Below are 17,650 nucleotides of genomic sequence, written 5' to 3'. Positions count from 1 at the left end.
GCGGCGTCAACACTGCGCCGTTGCTAGGACAACGGCCGGCAGCGTCCTGAAAAGGACACTCCCCGCTGTGACTAGCAGACAAGTTACTAGTCACGTGACCCGCGAGATATCGCGGGATTTTCTAACACAGCGCGTCTCCTGGGATTCTCAGGACTAACTCCCAGGAGACATAGCGCTGGTGGGGGATTGAAAACCACGCACACTCCCGCGGGGAAAAGTGAGTGACAGCTCACTAAAGGCCCTCGTTCAAAGGTAAGGAGGCCGATTAAAAAAACAAAAAAAAAACGGATACAGACCGTACTATGGCAGCTGGTTTTAAACAGGAAAAGTTGTCAATATGGGTGAACCACCGCTTTAACCTACACGGTTAAGGAGATATTCCCAAGAAAGACAGTACTGATGTCTACGGTGTTTGTGCTACCTGTGTGGATATAAATGTTGGGGTATCTTTCTGACACTCACTAAAACCAAAGTGGCTTGGAGAACCAATGAAACATCTTCAATATTACAGAACAAGTCCAGTTAAATGTGACTAACTACTACTAGATAGGACACAATTCCTCCCACTGACACCAATGATGTGGCACCATTCCGGCTACTGACACTAATGATGCCGTTAGTGGCGGCTCCCACGCGCATGTGCGGGAGTGACGTCATCGCTGCTCCGGCCAGTCACAGTGCCGGAGCAGCGATACCCGGAAGTCACTCCGGGTATCATGGGGGCAAAGGAGGTGGTGTCCGAGGACCGCTGCGGGGGCTTCGTTCTCAGGTAAGTAATTCATAATGCGCTAGTATGCTATGCATACTAGCTCATTATGCCTTTGTCTTGCAGGTTTTTTTTTTTTTTTAAGAGAGGGTTTACTTCCTCTTTAACTCCTGGCACCAAGGATGGTATTATATAACTGGAACAGGGTGGTTACACCACCTTCACAACTCCCATCATGCTCTTGGACAATCAACATCAACGGATTCAATGGTGCTTGGATTAGGGTGTCTGTATTTTCTGTTTGGATTTTGGCTTCTTATTTACCTCCATGGAACTCCAGTATCTTCACCAGATGCCAAGTTCTGCTAAATTGGTTTGGCCACTACTAATGATGGTGTTTTGACTACAATTTACACCTTTGGCCATGAAAATTGAGGAATTAACGCCTATGCAGACTTTCTACATCCAACCTACATCCAATTATGTAACCAGAAAAAGGGGCTTCCTCAACCTTCACACGCCCCATCATGTTGGACAATCAACATCTACACATTACATGGTGATTGGATTAAGGTGTTTGTGCTACCTGTGTGGATATAAATGTTGGGGTATCTTTCTGACACTCACTGAAATCAAAGTGGCTTGGAGAAGCAATGAAACATCTTCAATATTACAGAACAAGTCCAGTTAAATGTGACTAACTACTACTAGATAGGGCACAATTCCTCCCACTGACACCAATGATGTGGCACCATTCCGGCTACTGACACTATCTTCCCAGTAATAACAATGATGGGGCATTGTTTACTCCCATTGATGCTAGGGTTTATTCTACCCACACAGACACAACGGCCCCTCTAAAGCCTGAAAAACAGTAAACTGGCCCTTCATTTAGAAAGTTTGGAGACCCCTGCTGCAATGCAAGAGCCATAACATCTGGATTTCCATGGTTATTTGTTGACCCTACATTACAGAGCTTACATTGGAAGAGTATAACACCATATTGTGTCAGTGGAAGGAATGGTGCCTGTCCTCTATCTGGCCCTCTTCTGTGCTCCAGTGCCCGCCCAGGGGAACCTTTGATGCACATATAGACAAGGTGCAACTTGTTTAACTTTTCTTTTCTTTTTTTGGGGGGGAATATGGGATGCAATTATTTATATGCATGTGACTATTGATTATATGTATATATTATATATTATAATTTTGTTTATTCACTGCTATTGAAAATTCCTTCATCCTAAAGAAGCGGAAACAAGAAATACAGTGATGCACAATCACTCATGACCACATTACATAATGATATGAGAGATTCTTTATTACAATACTAACTTATAATACTCGATTGTGGCCATTGAACTTAGCAGTTGAATTTGTTAGCTTATGATGCATTATATCTTGCTTTTATAGGTTTGCAGTCATATGTATTTTAACTATTTGTAAAAAGGGTTATTTTTATATGTAGCGCCTATGTACTTCCAAGTACCGGTGCTATTAAAAGTTAAGGGATAATCAGAGTGTAAGTGACTCTGATTCTAATTGTAATTATTTGTTGGGGCCTCTGTTTTAGCTTGGTTGTGCTGCGGGCTCATTCTGTTGTTGCTGGGGTGCTGTTCCACCCCAGGGCGATAGGTGACAGCAGTGAAAGCTAAGGTTTGGGTGTTCTCTCCAAGCGACCAATCAGCGGGCTTGGGCCTCGCTGGGCATGCTGGGAGAGGGTACTTATGGGGCAGATGCCATTTTGAGTGGTTGGTTGGTTCTTCTCTCTTTTTGAAGAGTGTGGCACGTACCTTTAGGGTGGCCACATCACCGCGCCCCTAGCGTTATGGCCTACCTGGCCGGGGTGTGCGTGCTACACAGTGTTCCTGGTTTCGGGCCTAGATGGGCTCGGAACATTAAAGCAGGACGGGGACTCAGTAGTCGACTGAGTTCCCACTTTTGAGGATCCCAAGCGAGTGTGGCTGTTCGGTGGGGAGTCCATCTGAGGAGTGCCATTGAGAGGCTGGCGATCCAACAGGATTCAGACGAACCACCGGGGATCAGAGGTACCGGACACTGAAGGATTGACTCCCCTTTCAGTCGGTACCTGCAACAACGTAAGCTAGAAGGTTCAGGCGAAACTTTACTCAGGAGTGCTCCCTCCATGTATTCATTCAGGAGGGTCTGTGGCAGAGACCTCTCCTCAAGTTCTGAGTGATGCTCTGGCTGCCAGGTCAGTGAGAGAGGCCTGTCCAGGTACGCTATACCCACTCCGGCTGGAGTGGCGAAGAAAACCTAAGTGTTGTCGGAAGCAGGACTGTTTCCTTGTTGTATGCCTGAATCTGCTACTCTCCTTCCAACCTTCATCTGTCCTGTTCATCACCTGTTTACTGTTTTTACCCGGCTGGGTAATAAAGAGCACATAAAAGACATTCTCTTTGCGGACATTCCTTTTTCTACTGTGACACTCATCATTCACCCCTAAACGTTTAGAGAGGCCATGAAGTAACACGCCATCCCATCCATTACCAGCAGCCCCTTTGGGGGTATCGATACATATATGAACTAGTATGTGATCCCCTTCATTGCCAGTAAAGTCCAATTTATCTTTTTCTATACAACGTGAGGAATAGTGCCACATCATTGATGTCAGTGGGAGGAATTGTACCCCCTACTTGGTGTCACTGAGAGTAGTGCCCCAAGGGCCATATATAGGCAGGCAAAGGGCCACAGTTTGGAGACCACTGCATTAGAGAATGGAGGAGTCTCAGCATTAGACTATTAAAGGAACATAAGTGACCAGCAGGAGACTGAACCCCTTTGTGTCCACCTAAATTAAAAAAAATCTGTTTGGTGTTATAAAACATTCAATTTATAAAACACACCTGGAGGTTTCAGGAGCTGAACGGCATTAGACTGGCCAATACTTTGTAGAAGATCTGTCAGTTCCTTCGTTGTACATCCTTGGTCTCCTATTAGTCTTAGCAGAGTGCGAGCAGGGCTTCCTTCTGGCTCCATGACTTTCAGGGAACACTGGTGAAGCTCCGTAGAACTACAAATAAGGTAATTTATTCAAGGTTAAACCAGCGTTTTTGAGAAAAGAGAAAGTACATTGTATTTCCAGTGAGCACATATTTCAGCTATCATTACAGTTGTACCACCCTCAAGCTTGTTAAATTGGTGTACATAGTTGTTAGTGTAGGCAAAGTTTAGCTTGGCTGGCAGCCAAGCATGGGCTGAATCTGGTACAGGGTTGAGTGACTCAAGGAGGCTGGATGACTCATCAAGCAGCACCTCTGGTGCCTCCCTCTACTTGCTGGAACCCTGGAGAAGCTTCCAGAAGAGTGGGAGGGAGGTTAGGAGGAGCTGCTTGGCATATTGTTGAGGGCTTTAGCCAATCCCCAGCAAAATGGGCTGGCAAGGGGCAGATGACCTCATAAATAGTCTTGGGTCAGGCCAGCAAGAGGCAGTTGCGTGGAAGATGGAGAACGAGTGCTTAGGAAGCTGTCAGTGGCCCTTGAGGGTGCCCCCCTTGTCTGGGGGGGGTGACCTCTGGCCTGAGGCTTGGGTGCTGGAGGGATCCTCTACAACACATGGAGGAGTCCTGTCCTGGAAGCACAGGAGCAGGAGTAAACAGTGGGAGAGAGTCAGCATGTCCAGGAGTTCTCTGGGTCGGCTGATGGGTGTGCAGTCTGGGAGGACGGTAGTGTCAGAGTCTTGGCGGACTGAAGAGAGTTAGCCTGGAGGGCTAGTGAAAGGGGCAATGACTTTTGCTACACACTTAAAGTGGCCTCGGGTTTGTGCCTATAACATGCTGTTGCTCTAAGATCTGAGTGCTGTGTTAGGATCATTTTTTTGCCAAGTGTGCCAGTGAAGTTCTACAAGCAAGTATGCTGGAGGAAGCAGATAAGTGCATATAGGTAGTGTGCAGTGGAACCTCGGATTCTGAGTAACACGGTTAATGAGCGTTTCGCAATACGAGCACTGTATTTCTAAAAATCCTAACTCGGTTTGCGAGTGTTGTATCGCAAAACGAGCAGGATTCAGGCCTGAGCAGTGTTTGGCCTGAGGTGGGTGTGGGGGGGGTGGGGGGCGACAGAGCCGAACGGCGCCATTCGGAACTGCACAAAAAGGCCAGAGGACAGTTCGGCTGACCTTGGAGTCTTTCTGAGGTTTGCCAAGATCAGCCGAACTGTCCTCTGGCCTTCCCGGCCATTTCATAGGCTCTTTGGCGCCCCCCGCCTCTGGCCGCATGTGGTATTGCATGCCATTGAAGTCAATGCGGAACAAATTATTTTCATTTCCATTGACTTCAATGGGGAAACTCGCTTTGATATGCAAGTACTTTGGATTACGGGTATTCTCCTGAAACGAATTATGCTCGCAATCCAAGGTTCCACTGTATATAGGAAAGTTGTCCCTGAAGTTGTCTGAAGTCAGGTGAGAATCCCCTAATATCCCCACTCCCCATCCAAGTTTTATCCCCTCAATAAAAAAACAAAACAAAGTGCTGGACTGTTTTCTGACTCTGGGAGACTGAAGATTTGGTGTGCTGGCTGCGCAGGGTGGGGGATCCCATTTCACGTGCGGCTCCTAATTGTGTTTTTTTTTATTGCTGGCTGTGTCTCCACTGAGGAATTTCTTATCAAGAAAGGAAGTGAAAAAAAAATCCAGTGGGGACACAACCCAAAGAAATATTGTTAGTAGAGTTGGAAAGGCTTAGAACTTCCCAAAGTGCTTACGTTGCTGTACATGCCTGCCCTACCCAGGATAACCATTCTCTTTATTTCCTGTGTGGGGGTCACAAAGACAGGAAGTGAGCAATAATGTTCCAAACTAGAGTCTCAAGCAGAAATAAAAACCTGACAGAAATGTTAACCTGCCCCTGCTCTATCTACAGTATGTGGAGTTAGACTTTAACTACTCGCCATCCAGCCTATGTATATAAACAGGAGGGCAAGTAGTTATACCAACATCATGGCTGCAGCTATGATTCTGTTAAAGTATTTTCAGCCAGCTGCCTGATTACTGTTACAGTGCTGTGGAGCCCCCCCCCCCCCCCCCATCCTGTACCCCCTACGCCTTTCTTGGGCTTGCCTGTTCCACCAGGAAGCCTGGGACCACTGTGAGCAGGCGGGCTGGCTGCCCACAGAGGAGGTGGAGGAACATCCGTTCCCCGATCTCCCTTGTGATGAATTTCGTGACTTCTGGTCTGGTTTCAGAGCCAACACACTGATTGCACCACACGTTTTAGCACTAAAAACAGCTCCTAAATAACACCTAAAAAACTCCTGCCCTGCAGCCCGAGGGCTTTCACACTGAGGCGATGTGCTGGCAGGACTGCTCAAAAAGTCCTGCCAGCAGCATCTTTGGAGCAGTAAGAGGAGCAGTGTGTTTACCGCTCCTCCACCGCTCCTTCTCATTGAAAACAATGGGACACCGTGGCTATACCGCCAGCAATGTGCCTCTGCAGTATTAACCCTATTTCGCCACCGCTAGCGGCCGAATACTGCGGCAATTCCGACGGTATAGCGCCGCTAAAAATAGCAGTGCTATACCACCACCTAAGGCCCCTTTCACACTGGGGCAGGAGGCACGGTGGCGATATAGCACCGCTAAAAATAGCGGCGCTATACCGTCGGATTTGCAGCGGGATTCGGCCGCTAACGGTGCGGTATTAACCCCCACTAGCGGCAGATAAAGGGTCAATACCGCCCGCAATGTGCCTCTGCAGAGGCGCATTGCAGGCGGTATTACCGCGGTTTCCCATTGTTTTAAATGAGAAGGAGCGGTATACCCACCGCTCCTCTCACCGCTCCAAAGATGCTGCTTGCAAGAGATTTTTTTCTCTCCCGCCAGCGCGAATCGCCTCAGTGTGAAAGCCCTCGGGCTTTCTCATTGATAAGGTTGGGCAGGAGTTTTTCAGGCGGTATTTAGGCGCTATTTTTAGCGCTGTACCGCCTGAAAAACGCCTCAGTGTGAAAGAGGTCTTACTCTAAACTGATAACCTGTAAGACCCCTTTCACACTGGGGCGTTTTTCAGGCATTTTGGCATTTAGAAAAGCGCCTGTAAAGCATCTGCAATCCCAATGTGAAAACCTGCATTCAGAGCCCTTTCACACTGCCAGCGCCTGAAAAACGCTGATAAAGCTCCGCTAAGACCCCTTTCACACTGGGGCGTTTTTCAGGCGCTTTGGCGTTAATAAAAAGAGTCTTAATGGGAAGGGCTGCTTTAGGAGCGGTGTATTCAAGCGCTGCAAAGAAGCTGCTTGCAGGACTTTTTTGGACGTCCTGTCAGTGCAGCGCCTCAGTGTGAAAGCACTCGGGGCTTTTACATTGGGATTGCAGATGAGGCTTTTTTCAGGCGTTTTACAGGCGCTTTTTTTTTAATGCTAAGACCCCTTTCACACTGGGGTGTTTTTCAGCAGAATTCAGCCAGAAACTCGATCGGAGCTGGATTCTGCCGAGAAACTCGGTCGTGTGTACACTTTTCAGCGAGGAAGCCGACGAGGAACTCGTCGGGCCAAATAGAGAACATGTTCTCTATGTCCTCGTTGCTCAATGAGGAAAGTCGGCCCGCCGAGAACCTCGGCGGCTTCAACACTGAACTCGACGAGGAACTCGATGTGTTTGGCACGTCGAGTTCCTCGGACGTGTGTACGGGGCCTTAGTGTGAAAGCAATCAGGCTTTCACATTGGAATTGCAGATGCAGCTTCCTTCAGGTGCTTTACAGGCGCTTTTTTTTAACGCTAAAGCGCCTGAAAAACGCCCCAGTGTCTAAGGGGTCTAAAGGCGTTGGAGTTGGCCTGTCGGACCTCTGTAGGGAGACCACTGCTTTCACAAAGAGAACAAGGTTCCCACTCTGCAGCATGGTGGCAGGGGACAGGCTTTTCTACTCTGTAGCTGCTTTCTAAAAACAACAAACTATAAGACTTTATGAGCCTTTTGTTAAAGCGGTGGTTCACCCACACTAACAACATTTGAGCATTAAATTAGGCATAGTAGCGCGAGCTACAGTATGCCTGTATTGATTTTTTTAGCCCCGTACTCACTGTGCAATCCTATATAGAAGATTCCGACTCCCCGCGGGGAATGGGCGTTCCTATCAAGAGGGAGGATGATTTACGGCCGGCTATGGCACGTCACGCTCCCCGAAGATAGCCGGAACAGGTCTCGGCTCTTCACGGCGCTATACGGCGCCTGCGCACAGACTATGCGCAGGCGCCGTGAAGCGCCAAGTCCTATTTCGGCTATTTCCGGAGAAGAGTGACGTGCCATAGCCGGCCGTCAATCACCTTCCCTCTGGATAGGAACGCCCATTCCCCGCGGGGAGTCGGAATCTTCTATATACGATTGCACAGTGAGTACCGGGCTAAAAAAATCAATACAGGCATACTGTAGCTCGCGCTACTATGCCTAATTTTATGCTATTAAAAAAAAAATGTTTTATTAGGGTGAACCACCGCTTTTAGTACTTTAATTAAAATTTTTAATTTTAATTTATTAAAGTTGAGCTTTAGTAAATTACCACCAATAATGTTTCTGATTAGGTTTTTTGGGCAAAGTCTTCCACACCGTAAAGCCAATTTTTCAAAAAGAACTTTTCACAGACTATTTATCTTTATTTTATTTTTACTGGCTGTGTTGGTAAGCGGTTGGTTAGTCGCTGTGACGGGAACGTGCATCCTTCATGGTCGGCTGGATTCAGCAAAGCGTGTCACTAGAGCCGAGTCTATTATTAACGCAGACGTTATTTTTCTCTGAGAAAAACCACATACGTTCGGAGATTTACACCACAGTATGGTGGTGATGTGTGAGAGGTTTGTTACACTGTACGGCTTCCTCTTCTTTTTTGGTGGAAAGGATGTTGTATCATGAAAGTTACCTCAGATCCCGTCACTAGCCTGCCCACTAGTCCCTGGGAAGACAACACTGTAGTGGAATTCTCTAAGGCCTCGTACACACGACCGAGGAACTCGTCGTAAATGAAACATCGTTTTCCTCGACGAGTTCCTTGTTAGGCTTGTGGAGAAACTTGACAAGCTTTCTTTGCGTACACACTGTCAAGACCAAATCTCCTCGTTCTCAAACGCGGTGACGTACAACACGTACAACGGCAGGGGAAGTTCGACACTGGCACAACCCCTGGGGCTTTTGCTAATCTCATGTTACTGCATGCAGGGCCGGCCTTAGGTGTTCAGGTGCCTTGTGCGAGCTGATCCCGTGGCGCCCCCCCCCCCCCATCTTAACCACTCGCCCCCTGGTCACCTAAACATACACAAAGAGGAAAAAAATATTTGTAACAAATAATTTGTTTTAATTTAACTTTACATACACAGCACCCTGCATCTCTGGACCCCTTTACATTACACAGCACCCTGCATCTCTGGACCCCTTTACATTACACAGCACCCTGCACCCCTTTACATTACACAGCACCCTGAGCCTCTGGACCCCTTTACATTACAAAGCACCCTGCATCTCTGGACCCCTTTACATTACACAGCACCCTGCACCCCTTTACATTACACAGCACCCTGCGCCTCTGGACCCCTTTACATTACAAAGCACCCTGCATCACTGGACCCCTTTTACATTACACAGAACCCTGCAGCTCTGGTCCCCCTGCATGTTACACAGACCTCCCTTCAGTGCAGACCCCCCTTCAATGTGTCCACCCCTTCAATGCAGACCCCCCGTTCAGTGCAGACCCCCTTCAGTGTAGCCCCCCGTTCAAAGTAGCCCCCCCTTCAGAGTAGCCCTTCTGTTCAGTGTCGCCTCCCCCCGTTCAGTGTCGGCTCCCCCCGTTCAGTGCAGCCCCCCTTTAGTACCTCAGATCAGCGCAGCGGCACATGCACAGCAGGTCCCCTCCCCCTGTTTACACATAAACAGAGAGGAGGGGGAAGCAGCTTCACTCGGCTGTGCCTGTGTGACATCCGGGATAGCACAGACAGGCAGCCCATGGCCGCAAGAGGAGGGGGTGGTAGGTGCAGCGGTGTTACCCTGCACCCCCCCCCGCACACCCCCTCGCCACTGTAGCTAGCTCGCCTCTCCCTGCCTGTGCCAGTGTGCCGCTGCCTAAACCTGTGGTAATGCTACGCGAGTGTAATGCAATCGCGGAGGAGGGTGCCAGTCTGACACTCCCCCAGTGTGTGGTACCCGGGGGTGGCTCGCCCCCCCCTTAGTACGCCTCTGGGTGGCCGCACGGCGCCCCTGTTGCCCATTGCGCCCTGTGCGGCAGCACAGCTCGCACACCCCAAAAGCCAGCCCTGACTGTGTGTTAAGTAAAAGTTTGGTAAGAGACGATTTGCACTTTTCAGTTTGTTACAGGGTGACGAATGTGCTATCTCCATTACGAACGCTACTTTTACCAAAGGTGCGCTCCCGTCTCATACTTTATTCTGAGCATGTGCGGGTTTCTAAGCATACACACGAACGTGTTTCTCGTCGAAAACCAGCCCGGCAAGGAACACGACAAGGAAATTGAGACTCCTCTCTTTTTTTCTCGTCGAGTTCCTCAACAGTTTTCTCAATGAAAAACATACACACGACCGGTTTCCTCGGCAAAAAAACTCTGCCACCAAGTTTCTTGATGGATTCTGTCGAGGAAAAACGGTCGTGTGTACGAGGCCTAAGGTCCATTTCAAGCTTTGAGATGCATACACCTTAACCACTTGCCTACTGTGCACATACACCCCCTTCCTGCCCAGACAACATTTTAGCTTCCGGCACTGCGTCGCTTTAACTGACAATTGTGCAGTCGTGCGACATGGCTCCCAAACAAAATTGACGTCCTTTTTTTCCCACAAATAGAGCTTTCTTTTGGTGGTATTTGATCGCCTGTGGGGTTTTTATTTTTTGGGCTATAAACAAAAATAGAGCGACAATTTTGAAAGAAATTTATATTTTTTACTTTTTGCTATAATAAATATCCCCCAAAAAAAAAATTTTTCTCAGTTTAGGCTGATACGTATTCGTCTACATATTTTTTGTAAAAAAAAAAAATCGCAATAAGCGTTTAGTGATTGGTTTGCGCAAAAGTTATAGCGTTTACAAAATAGGGGATAGTTTTATGGCATTTTTCTTAATATTTTTTTTTTCTAGTAATGGCGACGATCACAGATATTTTTTGGTACTGCGACATTATGGGGGACACTTCGGACACATTTATGGGACCATTGGCATTTTTATAGCGATCAGTGCTATAAAAATGCATTGATTACTATAAAAATTACACTGGCAGTGAAGAGGTTAACACTAGGGGGCGGGGAAGGGGTTAATCATGTTCCCTGGGTGTGTTCTAACTGAAAGGGGGGGTGGACTGACATGGGGAAATGACAAATCGCTGTTCATACATTGTATGAACATACGATCGGTCATTCCCCCCCCCCCTGACAGGAGCGGGAGCTGTGTGTAACGAGCGATCGCGGGTGCCCGGCGGTGATGGCGACCACCGGGCACGCGCGTCAGGGGCGAGCGGGTGCCCCTTTCGGCTGCTGGGAGAGGTGACATATAGCTACGTGCTCTCGCCCAGCAGAGCCGACCTGCCGCCGTATAACTGCGGCGGCTGGTCGGCAAGCAGTTAATGTGCATTGCTTTAGGGAAGCCCATAGAAAATAAAGGGCTACCAATGCACCAAAACGTGTCAAGAATCTGATTTGTCCTCGTTTTTCTAATGCAACTCACTGCTGCAATGCTCTACCAAGTGTTGCCAGGGGTTGTGGAATGCTGCAATACAGGTGTGGTGCCTTTGGGTGCTATTTATAATGATGGGTGCTGCAACACAGCAACATGCATTACTGCATAGCTCCCAACTGTCCCTGATTTCGAGGGACTGTCCCTGATTTGGAGCAATGTCCCTCTGTCCCTCATTCTCCTCATTTGTCCCTCATTCTGGTCTGATCTCTATAGATGTATATAAAATGCACTTTTTATCTATCAAAAAGTGTTTTCCATCGCTAAACCTTTCATCTGATTTCTAAATTGCTGCATTTGTAAATTCCAAAAGTCAATATAAAGGAATAATAGTGGTAAAAAAAGCACTTTTTTGTACAATTCTCCTTTAAGGGGGTGTGGCAATGGGTGTGTCCTATTCCTGCATTCTTTTGCTGATAGGTGTCCCTCATTTCCATCTCAAAATGTTGGGAGGTATGTTACTGCACATTTGACCACAATGCAAAAATGTCTATGGGTCCTATTCAATCTGGCTAATTCAATAACATAATGTAAAGAGCAAAACAGTCAGCTATATCCGAGTTCACCCCACGTGCACCTACGCATGCATTGCTATTTGCACCCTGCAAGATGGAGGCCCATGCAGACATACACTATATTACCAAAAGTATTGGGACACCTGCCTTTACACACATGGGGCCAGATTCTCAAAGGCGTTACGACGGCGCAGCGCCATTTGCGCCGTCGTAAGTCCTAATCTGGCCCAGGGTATCTAAGCGACTGATTCTTAGAATCAGTTACGCATAGATACCCATTAGATCTGACAGGCGTAAGGCTCTTACGCTGTAAGATCTTAAATGCAATTTTTTTTCCCCCTGCTAGGTGTCACATCGTCGTTTTCCCCGTCGTCTATGCAAATTAGCTAAATACGCGAGATTCCCAAACGTACACGCGGACGACGCAGTGATTTTACGACGTTTCCGTAAGCGTAAACTTGCCCCTGCCATAATGAGGGGCAAGTTTACGTAGGTCCGTCGTATGCCATGTTAAGTATGGCGTCGGGTCAGCGTCGGCTTTTTCCGTCGTTTACGTCGTTTTCGTAAGTCATTTGCGAATACGACTTTACGTCAATGACGCTCACGTCGTGAGCTGGAGCATGCGCACTGGGCTATTTTTCCGCCCGGCGCATGCGCAGTTCGATCGGCGCGGGGGCGCGCTTAATTTAAATACAAGCCGCAACCCTTTGAATTACGCGGCCTTACGCCGGGCCAATTACACTACGCCGACGCAAATTACGGAGCAAGTGCTTGGAGAATACGGCACTTGCTCCAGTAATTTGCGGCGGCGTAGTGTAAATGGCTTACGCTACGCCACCGCAGATTCTACAAGAATCTGGCCCATGATCTTTATTGGCATCCCAGTCCTAGTCCGTAGGGTTCAGTATTGAGTTGGCCCACCCTTTGGCTGTCCACAAGGTTTAGGATTGTGTCTATGGGAATATTTGACCATTCTTCCAGAAGCGCATTTGTAAAATCAGGCACTGATGTTGGACAAGAGAGTCTGACTAGCAGTCTCCGCCCTAATTCATCCCAAAGGTGTTCTATCGGGTTGAGGTCAGGACTCTGTGCAGGCCAGTCAAGTTCCTCCACCCCAAACACGCTCATCCATGTCTTTATGGACCTTGCTTTGTACACTAATGCACAGTCATGTTGGAACGGGAAGGGCCCATCCCCCAAAAACTGTTCCCACAAAGTTGGGAGCATGAAACTGTCCAAAATGTCTTGGTATGCTGACACCTTAAGAGTTCCCTTCACTGTAACTAAGGAGCCAAGCCCAACCCCTGAAAAACAACCCCACACCAAAACCCCCCTCCACCAAAGGATTTTGACTAGTGCACAAGGCAAGGCCCATAAAGACATGGATGAGTGAGTTTGGGGTGGAGGAACTTGGCTGGCCTGACCAGAGTCCTGACCTCAACCTCATAGAATACCTTTGGGATGAATTAGAGAGGAGACTGCGAGCCAGGCCTTCTCGTCCAACATCAGTGCCTGACCTCACAAATGCGCTTCTGAAAGAATGGTCAAACATCCCCATAAACCTTGTGGACAGCCTTGCTAGAAGAGTTGAAGCTGTTATAGCTGCAAAAGGTGGGCCAACTCAATATTGAACCCTACGGACTAAGACTGGGATGCCATTAAAGTTAATGTGCGTGTAAAGACAGGTGTCCCAATACTTTTGGTAATATAGGGCCAGATTCACGTAGCTCAGCGGATCTATAGATCCGCTCGATCTACGTGAATTAAGATCCGCTCCCGCAAGTTTAGGAGGCAAGTGGCTAATTCACAAACCACTTACCTCCAAACTTGCGACGGCGGATCCTTAATCCCCCTTAATTCAAATTCCGCAGCTAGGGGAGTGTACTATTTAAATCAGGCGCGTTCCCGCGCCGATTTAAATGCGCATGCGCCGTCCGGGGAATTTCCCGGCGTGCATTGCTCCCACTGACGTCACTAGGACGTCAGTGGTTTCGACGTGAGCGGGACTTGCGACGCGCGTGTTCGTGAATCGGCGTACGCAAACGACGTTGGGAAATTCAAATTCGACGCGGGAACGCCAGCTATACTTAACATTGGCTGCGCCTGCTAAAAACAGGGGTAAGTATACGACGGGAAAACCGATACAGAAACGACGTAAGAACACTGCGACGGGTCCGCGTACGTTAGTGAATTTGCGTATCTCGCTGATTTACATATTATTTATCGTAAATCAGCTGGAACGCCCCCGGCGCCATTTTTAAATTGAAAAAAAGATCCGACAGTGTAACACAGTGTAACACTGTCAGATCTAGCCCTATCTATGCGTAACTGATTCTATGAATCGGGCGCATAGATAGGACCAGTGTAAGTCAGAGATACGATGGTGTATCTGTAGATACACCGTCGTATCTCTTTGTGAATCTGGCCCATAGTGAATGTGCTGGAGTAACACAGTACATTGCGATGCCATTCATTTAGAATACACACCTAGAGTAAAGGGTAATGCAATCATGCTGCAGCACGGCATGCAATACATTGCTCTGCACTGCGGTAATAAAAAGGGCCACGTTTATTTATTTTTTTGTGCCAAGGTTCAAAATAAATAAACTTCTTTAATGCATTAAAATGTAAATTGTAAAAAAGAAAAACATCTTTGTGAAAAAGTTTCCATATACAGGCATACCCTGCTTTAAGTACACTCACTTTACATACACTCGCGAGTAAGGACATACCTGCGAGTGTATGTAAAGTGCCTTACAAGCACTGTACAGACATTTTGCAGCCGCAGTAGAAGGAGCTGAAGCTCAGAGAGCATAGCCCGCCCTGTTCCAGTGTGCCCCTGACACCCCCACTACAGCCCCTGAGACCTCAACTACAGCTCCTAACACCCCCACTACACCCCCTGACCCCCCACTACACCCTATAAGTGCAAAAAGGCATTGTTTCACTTTAAGTACATTTTTGTTTTACATACATGCTCTGGTCCCATTGTGTACTTAAAAGTGGGGTATGCCTGTACACCATAAAATTCCGGGATCACTCACCAGAGTGCAATGAACCTTACATACAATACACTAAGATCTCATAAAGCTGGTTTCCAGCAAAGAGCCCTTTTATATTTATGGTCGTTACCCTCTAACCGAGAGAGATGTGGATCACATAAACACGCGACAAGACTTACAACATAAATAGACCTGAAGTGTGCCTTGGTGGTCTGGTCAGTATCCCAAGAAAAGGGGGCATACCCAAGGTAAGTAATGGGTAGTTAATTGAAGAAGGACATGCTGAGAAGTGCCCTGAAAAAGGGAAGGGCGGGAGGGTGTCGAATGCGATTGAATGCGCAGACTCACGGATATGAGGTGAGCTGGGAAGAGTCGGCCCAGTGACGTGTAGTACTGCACACTGAACCGACAAAGAGCATGTGTGAGTGGGCTGCTTAAATACCCTCCGGGCTCCTCCCATAAACTCAGGCCACCATACTGGCCTTCTTATTTATGGTCGTTACCCTCTAACCGAGAGAGATGTGGATCACATAAACACGCGACAAGACTTACAACATAAATAGACCTGAAGTGTGCCTTGGTGGTCTGGTCAGTATGCCAAGAAAAGGGGGCAAAAGACTCAGATAGGGAAATAGTTTATATTGATTTCTTGTATTTATTGAGCCAGCTTGGTAAAGGCTTGTGCCATTCCTTCATGAGGATTTGGGATGTATGTGGCAAAACAAGGAGACTTCCATCAGCCTGGTATCTTGATTACGTAGTCTGGTACTCCCTGTTGGGAGGCAACTGAGGCTGCTCCAATTCGGAAAGAATGTCCAGAGAACTGACTGGGGTTTGAAGCACAAGTTACTTAGGAGGATTCTGACATGCTTGACACACTGGCTGACACTCAGGGAGCTGGTTTAGAAAGGGTAGCAACGAGCTACCCTCAGATTGGCTGGGTAGATGGAGCAGTAGTGGGTTGAGCACCGTCACTGGGCGTCAGGCTGAAACAGGTTGATGTCAACCCCAGGGGCCTGTTTGTTGCGTTTGCAGACTGTGAGAGTGTAGTGGTTCGAAAGCAAGTCGGGTGGCGTCGGAGCAGTGTGTGACTGCCGGAGCCGCTGACTAAATTCACTAGGTTGTAGGGAACCGTAGAAGGCCTGGTAGATGGCTGTTGGGTGACTAGACTGGGCAAAGCCCTAAACAGGGAACGAGTAAGGATTTTAGACATGTCCCTAAAGAGGGGACTCTTGAAAGCTAGGCGCTTGCCACTGACTACAGTGCTTCTGTATGCCCTGTAGGAGGGATTTGACTGCATGGGCTCGAGAATACTGACGGTTTACTGGGGTCCTGCAGGGACAGGAAATGCTGGATGTCATCTAGATATGGCGAGATAGTATTGAGAAATGGTCAGCTGCATGTGGCAATACGATATGAAGGCTAGGATGTGTCCAACGTTGCCTATTGCTGCTCCGGGGCAAGGGGCCAAAAATTTGCGATTGGTGTTCCAAGCAGTGCGATAGGCCTTCAGTGTGTTGCGTGCCAAGGAGTGGTTAATAAGTTGGATTGCGTTGGCGAGATGCGACTTCAGTCCATCGTCAGCAATGTCCATGGTGGGACAGGGATAGTTGTTGGGTCGGCTCCAGGCTCTTGCTGGAAAAAACATCCATTCCAAGGTTGGAATAGGAAAGCGCATCAGCTGCTTTTTGCATTTGCCTGGAAAAGGTCTACATAAGATATTAACTGGTGACGGAGTGACAGCTGCGCGAGCCTGCGCAGGAAGTGATGGGGAGTGACTTAGATCTATCTTAATTGATGATGTCGGCTGTGGCCTGATTGTCTGTGGTGAAGAACAGTGTCTGTCCTGTTCAAGTGTGGACCCAGACCTGAGCAGCTGCCACGATGGGGTGCAGCACGAGGCGTGATGAAGACTGGGTGAAGCAAAAATTTAAGAGAATTTCTGGGGGCCAAGTTTTGGAGAACCAGTGGCGGCCTAAAAATGGCTGCAAAAGCCTTTGGTGGCTCGGCTGACACTGCCGGGATGAAGATTGAAATGATGTTCTATCAGGTGGGGAAGTTGTCCCACATAGCTAAGTCTGCTACTGATGCTTGGTCTAGTTTGAGAACTTGGACTGGATCTTGCATTGGTGTGAGAAAATCAAGACAATACACAGGTGCTCAACAAGACGATATACATGCACTCGCAGGCCAACGTGCACTCGCTGGTGCTGGATGAAAACCTGAACTAACCGCAGGGAAAAAACTGAGAAAAGATGAGTGGCCCGCGTGCCACTGAAGATGAATGGCCAACTGGGTGCCACTGTGTGTTTGTGTGGCTGATTGTTTGTCACTGAGGTGTGTTTGCAAGTTTAGTTTGTATTCGGGTTTGCACGTAGGTGTGTGCCGCTACGTGTTTTATACTACTGCAGACAATATTGTGCGGTTGCAAGGGTGTCAGTGAGTGTCAGGTTGCTGGGACGATATTGTGTGGTGGCAGGGGCCTTGAGTATGAAGGTTTGATGGTATTGGTGGTTGCAAGGGTCTCAGTCTGGTTTGCTGAGACGATATTGTGTGGTTGCAAAGGTCTCGATGATTATGAGGTTTGTTTTGAGATGGCATGGTGTGGTTGCACAGGTCTCAACAAGTGAGGGGTTGCTGAGACGATCTTGCGTTTTGCAATGGTCTCAAATGAGTGTCTGCCGCTGAGACAACTTTGTATGGCTGCAAGGGTCTAAATGGGTGTCAGGTTGCGGAGACGATATTGCATTTG

General features: G+C 48.0%; 1 protein-coding gene across 2 annotated transcripts in view; it reads right to left on the bottom strand.

Moving 5' to 3' along the window:
- MALT1 (MALT1 paracaspase) overlaps positions 1 to 17,650 on the bottom strand; it is a 175,933-nt gene that overhangs the window by 130,466 nt on the left and 27,817 nt on the right. For both annotated transcript variants that reach the window (XM_040337760.1, XM_040337753.1), the window contains exon 2: positions 3,571 to 3,737. In XM_040337760.1, the coding sequence (XP_040193694.1) occupies positions 3,571 to 3,737 (167 nt within the window). The remainder of the gene's footprint in view (positions 1 to 3,570; positions 3,738 to 17,650) is intronic.

Source organism: Rana temporaria, chromosome 1 (genome assembly GCF_905171775.1).
Source record: "Rana temporaria chromosome 1, aRanTem1.1, whole genome shotgun sequence".
Lineage (NCBI taxonomy): Eukaryota > Metazoa > Chordata > Amphibia > Anura > Ranidae > Rana > Rana temporaria.
The sequence above is the reverse complement of the archived record's forward strand: the minus strand, read 5'-3'. Positions and strand labels throughout refer to the sequence as shown.